Raw genomic sequence first — 12,266 nt, 5'->3', positions numbered from 1 at the left:
AGTATGCCTCTGTGCACAACAATTGATTCAAATATAAACTCCGTACTAAGCCAACATTTGTTGATAAATGGCCTAGTCAGCATCCTTGCTAAATGCTACAAGGCATTTAAAATTGTTAAAGATTTACAATCCAAAGAGGTATATTTTATAGAAACAATTTCATAATATCCTTCCTCTCCATTATATATATATGTATATATGTATGCAGTGCTGTACTTAATTGCAGAAATATGACTGACTGCATGTACTGTTTAATGCACTACTTATTCTAGTCACATGCACTTTTAGTGAATATTGGTGATATTAATCTACATTAATTTTGTATATAAGCTGATATATATTTCAATGATAGATAGCTACTTTTGTTTGACCTTATCAAATAACTCCTATAACTGTATCTTTTGTAGGCTAGACCTTTACATTTCTACATGGGTCCTCTACCTGTTGTATCAGTCTGTTCTTATTGTGTTTGTCTTTTCCCAATTGTATTGTTTGTTGGCGCTTTATAAATGCCAGTAATAAATAAAAAATACATGTAACTTAATGATGCCATACCAAAACCCTCGGATGACTGGAATGATCCAGATGCTATGTATGGTAGCCATCATCTTGGCTATTACATGTAAACATGTCAACAGAGGGCACATATGTGAAGTGTTAATTTTTATGTCACATAAGCAAAGTGTTAATTTTTTTTTTTTAATATTCTGTATTTATTGATTTCTGTATTTACTGATAGAACTGAAGTATACCACTCCACACCAGCCCAGAAGTCTGTACTGTCAGCTTTGTGCCTGAAAATAATAAGAATTATAAACATAAGAATAATGAGATGAATCCAAAGGCAGAGTTATTTATCAAAGTTTGAACTGTTGCAATTATAAGTCAATTTCTCACCTTAGACCACAGCAATCAAGAATTGGAGAATTCAGTTGAATGTCATTTTGGATATTTCGGCTTAAAATTTGGAATTCATACCATTTACTTTTTGGTCTTGTAAATGTAAAGAATTTCAGCAATTTGGCTAAATTGACATCAAATTAAAAATTATGAAAAATAATTAATGAAAAATTATTGGTAATCCACAATAATCCACAATTTCATTCATTTTAAGTTAATATATTCAACCTTTTTGTTCCAGTTTAATATAGTTTATTACAACCATGTTGCTTCTTAAATCGCATTAGACTCACAAATAAAAGACTTAAACTAGAATCAGTTTCTTCATACTTTATTTTACAATATTTCACCAAATATATTTACAAGACATGACTTTGCCTCAGTGCAATACATTTTATGTTGCATAAGTACAAACTGTTAGATTTTTCTGAAAAAAAGAGACAACACTTAACTGATATTACAGCTAAGTATACGACGCAACATTTATTCCGTCTGTGATAATGCAAACATCATTCTTTCATTTGCATGATTTCCTTAAACACGCAGCAATCTATCTCATACCATCCAGTATCAACTATTATTTCAATATATTTGAACCCTTTTGGGTAACAGAGAGAGATGGCAATTATTTTTCTCAATGTCTCAATGCACACACCTTTAGCAAGATACTATAATCACTTTGCACTATGGCAAAATTTGAGTTCGTCATGGAAATCTATTGTTATTTTTCCAAGGTACAAAAATACTGTAAATATATGGAAAATACCCCATTAGTTTAAATGACAGTTGCAGAGCTGAAGCAAATGAGGGCAGAAATCAAGGAACGTATATATAGATATATATATTATCCCTGGTCTTCCATATAAATCTAAATAATTTCTTGCATTTCATAATGGGTGTAGTTATTTTGTGCTCACTCAGCAATTTTTAAGGGATTTCATAAGAGCTGATCAGCACAGAAAGGATTTAATGTAGTTAAAAGAAAAGTAAAATTCTGATAGCGCATTCTAGAATGTTTCCTTTATAGCATCTTCACAGTGATATACCAGAAAGGTTTTCTAAAATATGCATAAAATAGCCCCATCCTTTCTTTGATTTTTAGGTTATAAGAAATAAAAACATTTTTATATTTGTAAGGGCATTCTAAAATTACAAACATATCGTTAAGGAACATTAATTAGATAATGCAATTTAAAATAAAAACATATACAAGAGATCCTTTATGGAGCACATGATTTTGGTACAGAGAGAGGTAATTCAAGAAAAAGACTACACAGCGACGCACATTTATTTAACAAATACAAGTCGTCAACCAATTTAGTACTTAACCAGGTGGAAATTTGGTAGGAAATCAACGTTACCAAAAAATACCATGATATTGTTTTCAGCTCAAAGTTGTTGTTTTTTTGGCACTTCATGGGAACAAGTCCTTGCCCAAGGTCAGTCGTATAAAAAAAGTACACATCTTCTTCAACATACCTTGCAAGTATAGTACGTCTGTACTAGCAAACACTGAAACATATTGAAATAAACATTCCCACGTATTTGCACATGCATACACTATTCAAAAGACAACACTGTATTAATGTTTATGTTTTGATATAGACTTTGTAGAGGTGGTTCACCATGCTGTGGTATCTTTCTAGATCTCTTCTAGAGAGCGGACATCTGACTTCAGTTTTACAAACTCCTTGGCGACTTCGTCGTTGGATCTCTGAGAAAGTATTCGCAAGATTGTCAAGCCAGTTTCATCCATGCTGACGTTTTTAATCAGTGGATACCAGGAGGCACAATTTCCTTTATCCACAATGTTTTTCAGTTGGATCACAGTCATCCCTATTATGCGATCTTCTCTGGCGAAGCAGTAATCCTTCACACAGAGGTGAATCTCATACGCCCCTGGGCCATCTTCATTACTCAGAACGCTGTACAGATTAAAAAAAGAAGAGGAAATAAATAAAAGAGGTACAACGGCTACATTTTAATTTCCCTTGCATTCAATGGGATTAGAAAAGCCTTCTGAACCTTATAAAAAGTTTAATATGTCCTCGAGGAATACCTTGCATCTTTATTAATGAAAAATATTTGAATCTTGGTGTTCAGTATGGGTTTTGTATTCTGGAATTAATGTTGTATTTCTGTCATTTTAATTGTAAGCTATATTTTGCTAATTAATAACATAACATAGATGTATTTATTTTTTGGTATTCTTTTAACCTTTTGATTCATATTCTACAGGGAGTCAAAAATTAGACGCTATAAGAGATCATTGTTGTCTCTGTATTGTCAGATCAACAAAAATATAAATTTTTGATCTTTATCGAAAACACTTATGTGTAACAGAGAATTAAGCTTGAGTTGGGAGAATAAAATACATGACTGCATTGTCAAGTAAATTGCTAAAACTTTCCTCGATGGATGACGTGTAAATAAATATAGTAAATAAATTAAATTGATCTATTGTATTCCAGGTGTATGTGAAGTTGATAATGCATGTATTTTATGTTTATGTAGATGTCTATCTGAGTATGACAACATATGTCCCAGCAAATATGGACTTTACTCTGCAGTTTTTTCCCGATGATGTAATAGGTATACTAAAATATAATTAAATTTAAAAAATCATTATTTTTATGTAAAATTATAAATTGCACTTCTTGCTAAATTCTTTATATTATTTCACCATTTCTCTACATTGTACATCCTCCTACCAATTAAGCTAGCCAGGTTGATATAACACCGATAACTAATATAAGGTAACAATTATCTTTCTATGCTCTATGTTTTCTCATGTTATAGGCTCCTCTACTCGTCATGGTAAATGTGCACTAATTGTTTTACTTTTACTAGATATATTTCAGCACATTCTGGAGCCTACACTATATTATAAAATGTCCCAGGGTAACAGCGCATTGCTTATTTAGATATATCAGTATACAATAAATTATATATGCTGAACACCTATGTATTCTTACTTTTTTTCTTATACCTTTTCATCTCTCTGGGATTTAAATTAGCTATGAATGTTTACCTAAATCTTGGGTGTCTAACTGCAGCCTTCCAGGTAAACCCAGATCTCTGTATTGTAAAATATTTATTAGAACATTATTAATTTGCATTACAAAGCCACATGAAACCTAACCAACCATGTGCACGCTTAAGACTAGGATTGACAGGATTTATTTTTTGTAAGTAACTCTTTCCAAGGCGCATATATGTTATATGCTTATTTTACATCAAAAGGCAAATATGTAATCATCAGCTGTGCATACCACCTCCATTTCATCCATGCTCAACCTGTAGATGTATCAGATGTATCCCTAATTTTATTGTCGACACTGTTCTTTAGATTATTCCACCCACCACTTGATCAGTCTTATAATGTTACATATTCAAGTATACAAAAACTATTTACACGCTTTTAAAGAGGATATTAGTTCCTTACATCACTTACAATCGTTTGCCTACTGTTTGGATTGAATACCAGCCACTCAAAGTTCAATAATGGCACCACCTGTTCTATTGGCAGATATGCCAGCTGCCATGTTACATTGCAGGTTTCTGGCTAAGCATTCTCTGTAAGACCGACACTGATAAAATAATGGCTGTTTCACTGATCCTTACAGGTGCAGGAGTCTTTACATCTACCTCAAACCAGCTTAGTTCTAATTATCTCTCCTGTAATGCTCGAGACAAAGACTCAATATGTCTTTATAACAAGCTCGAAGCTAGGAATTAATGTGATCGCTCACAGGGCACTTGAGTCACTGTTGGGATAAAAGACAAGTATTTTTTTTATTATTATTCTTTTATAGTGGAAAGTATTTTTATTTTTTTTCTTGAAAAATCAAAGCCTATTATGTTATAAAGCTTTTCAACAACTGGTTCGGAGAGTCAAACGTATTCTGTAAGTGCAGGTAAGCATGCTATAAACGTGGCTAGAGTTTCAATATGGTGCTAACGGACATCAAATATTTCTTATATATTTAAAACCCAAAAGTACATTATATATATATTTTTTTACTTAATGATTTTTTTATTGGTAATTAGTAAATTAAGAGAGCAAACAGATGGGCACATTTGTTTTTTTCCCAAATATACATTTGCTGACATATGGTGAACCACTTAACTGTTCCTATAGTTCTACGTTTTCAATTGTCCTGATACCTGCTTTAAATAGGTTCAAAATAATTCACTTCACCATAGGTATCTTAGTTTATTTTATTTTTTGATTTTTATGTTTACATTTATCTTTATCGTTCTTGATACCTTTGTTGTTCTTATATATATGTCCAATCTAAGCAACATTCTTGACCTTGGCATGAGACTGCAATAGTGCTTTGTTTCTGTAATCTAATTTACTCCTCTCTGCCTCACTGTATGTGCATTGAAACTATGTAATGTATAACATGGTGAACTTATAAAAAAAAAAAAAAAGAAAATGAAGAGAGGCTGCACTATAAATCACTGATAAAGCAGCTCAGTAGTCCTATTTCCATCACAGACATATGATCGAGGTCTGTAGTTCCACCCACCAGATTGAGTATAGGTTGCCTGTGGGCATTTCCATTGGGATAAACACCTGTTTCTCATAAACCAAGCAGCAATAAATGTCATATTTAGAATTTAAACAAAAGAAGCATACTACAAACCTGCCAAGTATCCTGTAGAGAACAAATGGCTGTTGATTTAAGCATTCTTCATTGCGAAGTGCAGTTTTGTAGTTACAGATTACTGCAACCTCACACCATGTTATGAAAATGACTTGTGGGCATAATAAATATGAAGTTCTGTAATGAGCCAACATATGGTAAAGTTGAGCTTGCTTTGTATTGTCCAAGGATGGTCAATTTATACTGGAACCCTCCAGCTGTTGCTGGAGAGTTCCAGGTTGGCTACCCATGGTTTACATCAAGTCTGACATTTAAAGAGCTAGCCAGTGACTGCAGATAAGAGTCAATTGACCCTCTAGTTTGCACAGTTTTAATTCAAGTGTGTTCTTTAAGACAGCTGTATGCACATTCTAAGCTTTCTTGAATTGTCCTACTTTGTTTAAATTTGCTACTTCAACTGGAAGTCTATATATCTAAAACTATTTTTCTCCAGCTTTAGATAAACCTTTAGATGGATTTATATCACACGACTTACAACATCAATTCAGTCTTAAAGGAACACCCCCACCACCATAGCAACTTAAGCTTATTTAAGCAGTTATAAGGTGGAGTAGTGTGTGAACCCCTTCTTACTTTCCCCCTTCTTACAAATTCTGCATATTTTCTACTATTTTTGCAAGTATTTTGGGGGAGCGTTCCTCCACCACAGTGTACCAGGTGGGGCTTTGGTCCGCCACATCATTTACTTAGCATGCCATACCATACAATTACTCAAGACGTAAAAATGCTGTCACAAACAAGAACATAGAAACGGTGGGAGGAGTTAGATATTTCTGTGGACTGCATTCTACTGATGCTCAGCCAAACCAGAGGCTGGCTGAGTATTATGGATAACTGTTTCACTTTTGATGGTTTAACATAATGAGAAATGATGTCCACATATATTTTCAGTGATATAGTTAATCATCATCTACACCTGCAACATGACTACATATTTCCATATGTCTGTGGATCAGTGGCTAATATAGTCCTGACCACATGAGGAGTCACTGTGCTTCTCAAACCAGCCCCCAAGAACCACAGATATCACTAAAATCAGTACCATTGGTTATCATTAATTACTGGTTGGAGTCTCACGGATCTAAAACCTTATTTGCACCATGATCAAATTGTTATTTTTATGTCTTAATGATGCTAGTTCCGTATTTACCCAGTACATACATTTAAAATATATATTTAAAAAAATGCACTCTTGCAAAAGGTATCATCTATAAATAGATTAGATTTCAACATAGTTAAAGTAAAGACATACTTCACAGCTTTTTCTGGCCCCCCAAAAATAAAAATAAAAGCATGTGCTACATCAACTGTAATGAAGTTATATAAAGAAATCACATGACTTACAACTGAAAAGTCTCATTGTATTTTGGAGACCAGGTATTGCTTTTAGTTTTGGTTCCAAATTTTCTCTTCTTGTTGCTGAGGTTGGGACCCAATGCATAGACTTCAACAAATGGCCGAAACATAGTGGTGGTTTGCCAGATTAAGCCGTTGAGAGCCACAACTGCAAAAAGAACAGAACAATAATCATAATTGCAAATAATATTCAATACGTAGCAGACAGAGTAGAAATGTACTTAAGTTTCGTTTAATCTTACAAAAATATATTCTGCTTCTGAAAATAACAATAGAATGGAATACAAAAGAACACCAGTATCAGGAGAAGTTGAATGTATGTATTATGCACATTCCGATCTTACTTTTTACTGTAATTTTGTGCTCTCCATTCCCAGGGTGAGTAAATATATCCACTTGAACTGAGATCTCTCCAACAGAGTTTTCTACCGATAGACCTAGAATGAATAAGAAGGAAACGGTCACATAACCTGCAAAACATTATACACAATCCACTGAATATATTGTGCGTATGAACACCCAGGTAACAAACTGCATAATCCTCTTAAGTACAAGATGGGTAAGCAACATATTTCTTTGTTGTGCGATGTAAGGCTTCAGTGAAATGGAAACATTAAATTAACAAAGCATAGCGAAAAAATACTTTTTTTTAAACTGTATAAAGAAATCTATGGAACACTGATAATACTTTTAAAAAGTTTTTTTAATGTACTTTTGCTAAAAAGTGTTGTACTCGTCTCTAGAAATGTTGTAATGCACTTTGTCTGTGATCTCCAATGCCTCAAAATTAAGACAAAATTATTCAGAAGCCAAAGTAAATTCTATGTGCCCTTTATTCTGTCATTTCTTTGTTGTATGATGTAAGGCTCCAGTGAAATAGAAAGATTAAATTAACGTAAAGCATTGAGAAAAATACTTTTTTAACTGTATAAAGAAACCTATGAAACATTGATATTATTTTTAGTTAAAACATTTTTTTTCGGGAGGCATAGAATTGATTTCCAGGTTTATTCTGTGAAATGAAATTAAAAAATGGTTGACAAAAATATGAATTGCCAAGCATGCATTAACATCTTCCTACCTTAACTATATGTAGACAATTTCAATTACCTTCACCTAGTATCCTGACTGTTAAATGTCGGAGTGTTTGCCTTAACAATATTATATGCTCGGTTTGTCTACACAGTAAGGAAAGACTGGTCTGTGAGGCATATTCACAGAGTAAAGCTGTGATACAGGGATTCCAGTAAAGGAAACAATACCATTAATGATAAGATGTTTGAGATTTTTACCAAGTTTTTTAGGTGATGTCAAGTAAGAATTTAGGATACAATGTTAGTGGAAACTACAAATCCTTAAAGTAAAATATGCACTTCTCAAAAAGTGACCATAAATCCAGTAAGAAAAATAAAATAAATTATATAAATAAATAAACATAGAAAACAATAAAAAATGTTAAAAAACAAACAAAAACTAAGTAACTTTTTTTTCTAGATTTAGGGTTGTGCAAACATCTGGGACTGCTCTTCTGTAAAACATTTCATTATGCTAGGACTTTATGTTAAAAGGACACACTCTCACAAGCTGGGTCAGCTGAAGACTGAAGACTGAAGATCTCTCACAAGTTGGGTCAGCTGCAGAGAGTAGACTGTACTGGCAATAAATTACATTTAATTGCCTTTTTTAAGCTTTTTAAACAAAGTATGGAGATCATGAATCCAACACAGTAAGGGACATATACATTTATTTGTAGGTCAGATTGTTGTTTTTTTTTTTTAAAGAGATTGTGTATTATTTGTATGTAACATATAACCCTATTTGCGATTTTACCATCCTTTCTACTTACTTATGCTTATTGAAACTTGACGCCTCATATTCTCTCCTTAGATCCTTAAAGGGCTGTTTTTTCTGTGCTTCATAAATAGATATCTAAATTTATTTTACCAGGTAACATACATTGAGGTTTCTCTCATTTTCAAGTAATTATTCATTGTCCATGTCGTTTTTTTATGCGATATTTTAAAGTCATTGTCGCAAAAACACTTGTTCACTAAACAATGATGTCTTGAATGTAAGCACCGATCAATGAAATACTGGATGACTAAATATTAAAGTGATTAATCTTTGTTCGTATAAGTTTGTTATTTTACAGTGTGCAATATTATACACTTTGTTTAACGGTTTTGGGAAGCCAGTGTGATCACTATAATATCAAGATGACTGTAGCCCAAAAACAGATACAAATTTCACATGATATAGATTGGGATTATCAAAAATGTAGTTGCAAAGAATTCACTATTGAATTATATGGGTCCATATCATATAGTTCAGTAGCAACCCTCCAGTGGACATATGGACCCGCAAAGCGGATTAATAATTCCATAACACAAATACAGATTTCACTAACTATGCTCTTAGTATAAAATAACATTGTAAGGTAGATCTTCAAATTAGTGTTCACATGCGACCACAAGTCTTTTAGAACCAAAGTAATAGACAGTTAAAAATCATAGGGAATAATGTGTGTTTATGTGCTTTATATTGTTTGAATTGCACATCTAACATATCATAAACAAAATAGTGAAATAGAAAAGGTATACTAGAATGTATTCCTCTATTTCTATACACGGGTGAGAGTATAGAATACCAAAAGCAGAGAATGTGATTGATTTTGTTTTTTCGAAAAAAATGGGAGAACAGTGCTGTCCCTGTATAGTACCGGAGACAATCTCAAAAAATAGTTGATAAAATATAGTCCTTTATTGATTTAATTCTCAACATACATACTGATAGTAACAACAAGATCAGCGGTCATTGCTGCCCCAGTGATGGATAACTGAGGTAGAAACAAATGACTCAAACTTAATCGAACTAAGTGAGGGATATGTACAAACGGGAAGTGAAGAAGACAAAAAATATATATACATAAAACGAAAAGCGGGGGCACACGTCACTGGGAACGGTAATCCCAATTGCCCAGCAGAGTAACTTGTTGCCAGTTAATCTTAATTACGAGATTTAACAGAGTGATTTATTGTCAGTCACTCGTGTCAATACTCATCTGAGCCTATAGGTCAGACATGTGCAGTGCACCATAGAATACAGTGAGCTCCAAAACTGGTTGGAGTGGCTAATATATATACAGTGTATTAGTGCTGTCTAGTTTTATCTGTGGCACACTCGAGCGACGGGACAATAATCTACACAGTATGGTTGTTCTGATCGCACCAAGTTAAAAGTATCAAGGAGATATGTCCCTAAGCGCGGATGCTATGTGCCCGATATGGTGTGTATGGACCAAAACGTAACCCAGCAACTTATCGTCAGTTACATAGTTACATAGTTAGATAGCTGAAAAGAGACTTGCGTCCATCAAGTTCAGCTTTCCTCACACCTGTTTTTTGCTGTTGATCCAAAAGAGAAAAAACAAAAACAAAAAAAAAAACCCCAGTTTGAAGCACAATTTTGCAACAAGCTAGGACAAAAAATTCCTTATTGACCCCAGAATGGCAGTCAGATTTATCCTTGAATCAAGCAGTTATTACCCTACATTGAAAGATTATATCCTTGAATATTCTGTCTTTGCAAGTATGCATCTAGTAGCTGTTTGATGTAGCCTGATGAGCCTGTGTGTTTGGTGAAACGCGCGTCGGGGCTCCTGACATCAATCCGACGAGTTGTAACCTGACGACATTTTGGTGTGCTAGCCTACACATAGCAACCTCAGTTACACTCCGGATTCTCTGACCTACTAATCTGTAGCTGGATTTCCAGACTACAGCCACTTAGACAAAATTATCTCCATGTTCTAGCCTAGCCTAGCACTGTTAGCACGAGATAGGTGCCCTTGAAGGCACAGAATAGGGCATTTTCAGCTCCTTCAATAGACAGTTATTTGAGAAATTCTCTTGAGACACAGGTGCCCTTGAAGGCACAGTTTAGGGTTTTTCTCGCTATCTCACTCGGTGCTAAGCAGGGGGTACTACCTTCCTGCAATTGCCATTGTGCTACTCAGACATCTCACCCCTCACAGTAAGATTCTGCTAGGCTAGTACGAGACTGGGCAACGACAACCATTTGTCTTTAAGGGGCACGCACTTTTGAATACAGTCTCCACAGATATATGGGGCTGATCACAAGTTCCCATGCTCGGGTATGCCACAAAGACAACCAGACGGCAACCATATAATGCTGTATAAACTAGCCACTCTAGCTTCTTAGTGGATTTACTCTATGTGTACCGGACCGAGGTGCTCAAATCATTACTAATACCAACAACTGACGATAAGTTGCTGGGTTACGTTTTGGTCCATACACACCATATCGGGCACATAGCATCCGCGCTTAGGGACATATCTCCTTGATACTTTTAACAGTATCAACACTCTGCAGCTTGGTGCGATCAGAACAACCATACTGTGTAGATTATTGTCCCGTCGCTCGAGTGTGCCACAGATAAAACTAGACAGCACTAATACACTGTATATATATTAGCCACTCCAACCAGTTTTGGAGCTCACTGTATTCTATGGTGCACTGCACATGTCTGACCTATAGGCTCAGATGAGTATTGACACGAGTGACTGACAATAAATCACTCTGTTAAATCTCGTAATTAAGATTAACTGGCAACAAGTTACTCTGCTGGGCAATTGGGATTACCGTTCCCAGTGACGTGTGCCCCCGCTTTTCGTTTTATGTATATATATTTTTTGTCTTCTACACTTCCCGTTTGTACATATCCCTCACTTAGTTCGATTAAGTTTGAGTCATTTGTTTCTACCTCAGTTATCCATCACTGGGGCAGCAATGACCGCTGATCTTGTTGTTACTATCAGTATGTATGTTGAGAATTAAATCAATAAAGGACTATATTTTATCAACTATTTTTTGAGATTGTCTCCGGTACTATACAGGGACAGCACTGTTCTCCCATTTTTTTCGTTCCTACTTACTTAGGGTTACCCCCTTCTGTCCCTCTGACTCATTTGACAACTACATAGGGCCCACCCCCCCGAATGATTTTGTTTTTTGTTTCTTTTTTTTTTTTTTTTTTTAAACAAATGAGCATAGATAATAAACTATGTTCGTTGTTTTTTTATTTTTTTGTCTTTTATTTATTTATTTTTTTATTTTGAAAGGAAGGTGGCTCCATGTTGTATTACAGATATGTGGTTTATTTGTTTGTCCAAAACATTTGAGATATTTAAACTCTTGATGCTGTTTAACACTTGGTCTACCTAGATAGGGTGTCGAGGGAAGGCATTCATAATGTTTTAAACAAACCCACCATTTGTCGTATTATGTCTACACAGTGGTGGCAAGTACAAACAAATA

General features: G+C 34.4%; 1 protein-coding gene across 1 annotated transcript in view; it reads right to left on the bottom strand.

The window, feature by feature from the left end:
- Positions 1–1,215: 1,215 nt before the first annotated feature.
- UNC13C (unc-13 homolog C) overlaps positions 1,216–12,266 on the bottom strand; it is a 507,695-nt gene continuing 496,644 nt past the window's right edge. The window contains exons 32-34 of the mRNA XM_063449078.1: positions 7,274–7,366; positions 6,918–7,077; positions 1,216–2,825 (exon numbers count right to left, since the gene is read on the bottom strand). Of these exons, the coding sequence (XP_063305148.1) occupies positions 2,543–2,825; positions 6,918–7,077; positions 7,274–7,366 (536 nt within the window). The 3' untranslated portion in view covers positions 1,216–2,542. The remainder of the gene's footprint in view (positions 2,826–6,917; positions 7,078–7,273; positions 7,367–12,266) is intronic.

Source organism: Pelobates fuscus, chromosome 3 (genome assembly GCF_036172605.1).
Source record: "Pelobates fuscus isolate aPelFus1 chromosome 3, aPelFus1.pri, whole genome shotgun sequence".
Classification (NCBI taxonomy): Eukaryota; Metazoa; Chordata; class Amphibia; order Anura; family Pelobatidae; genus Pelobates; species Pelobates fuscus.
Note: the sequence above shows the minus strand (reverse complement) of the source record. Positions and strands in the feature narration are given on the sequence as shown.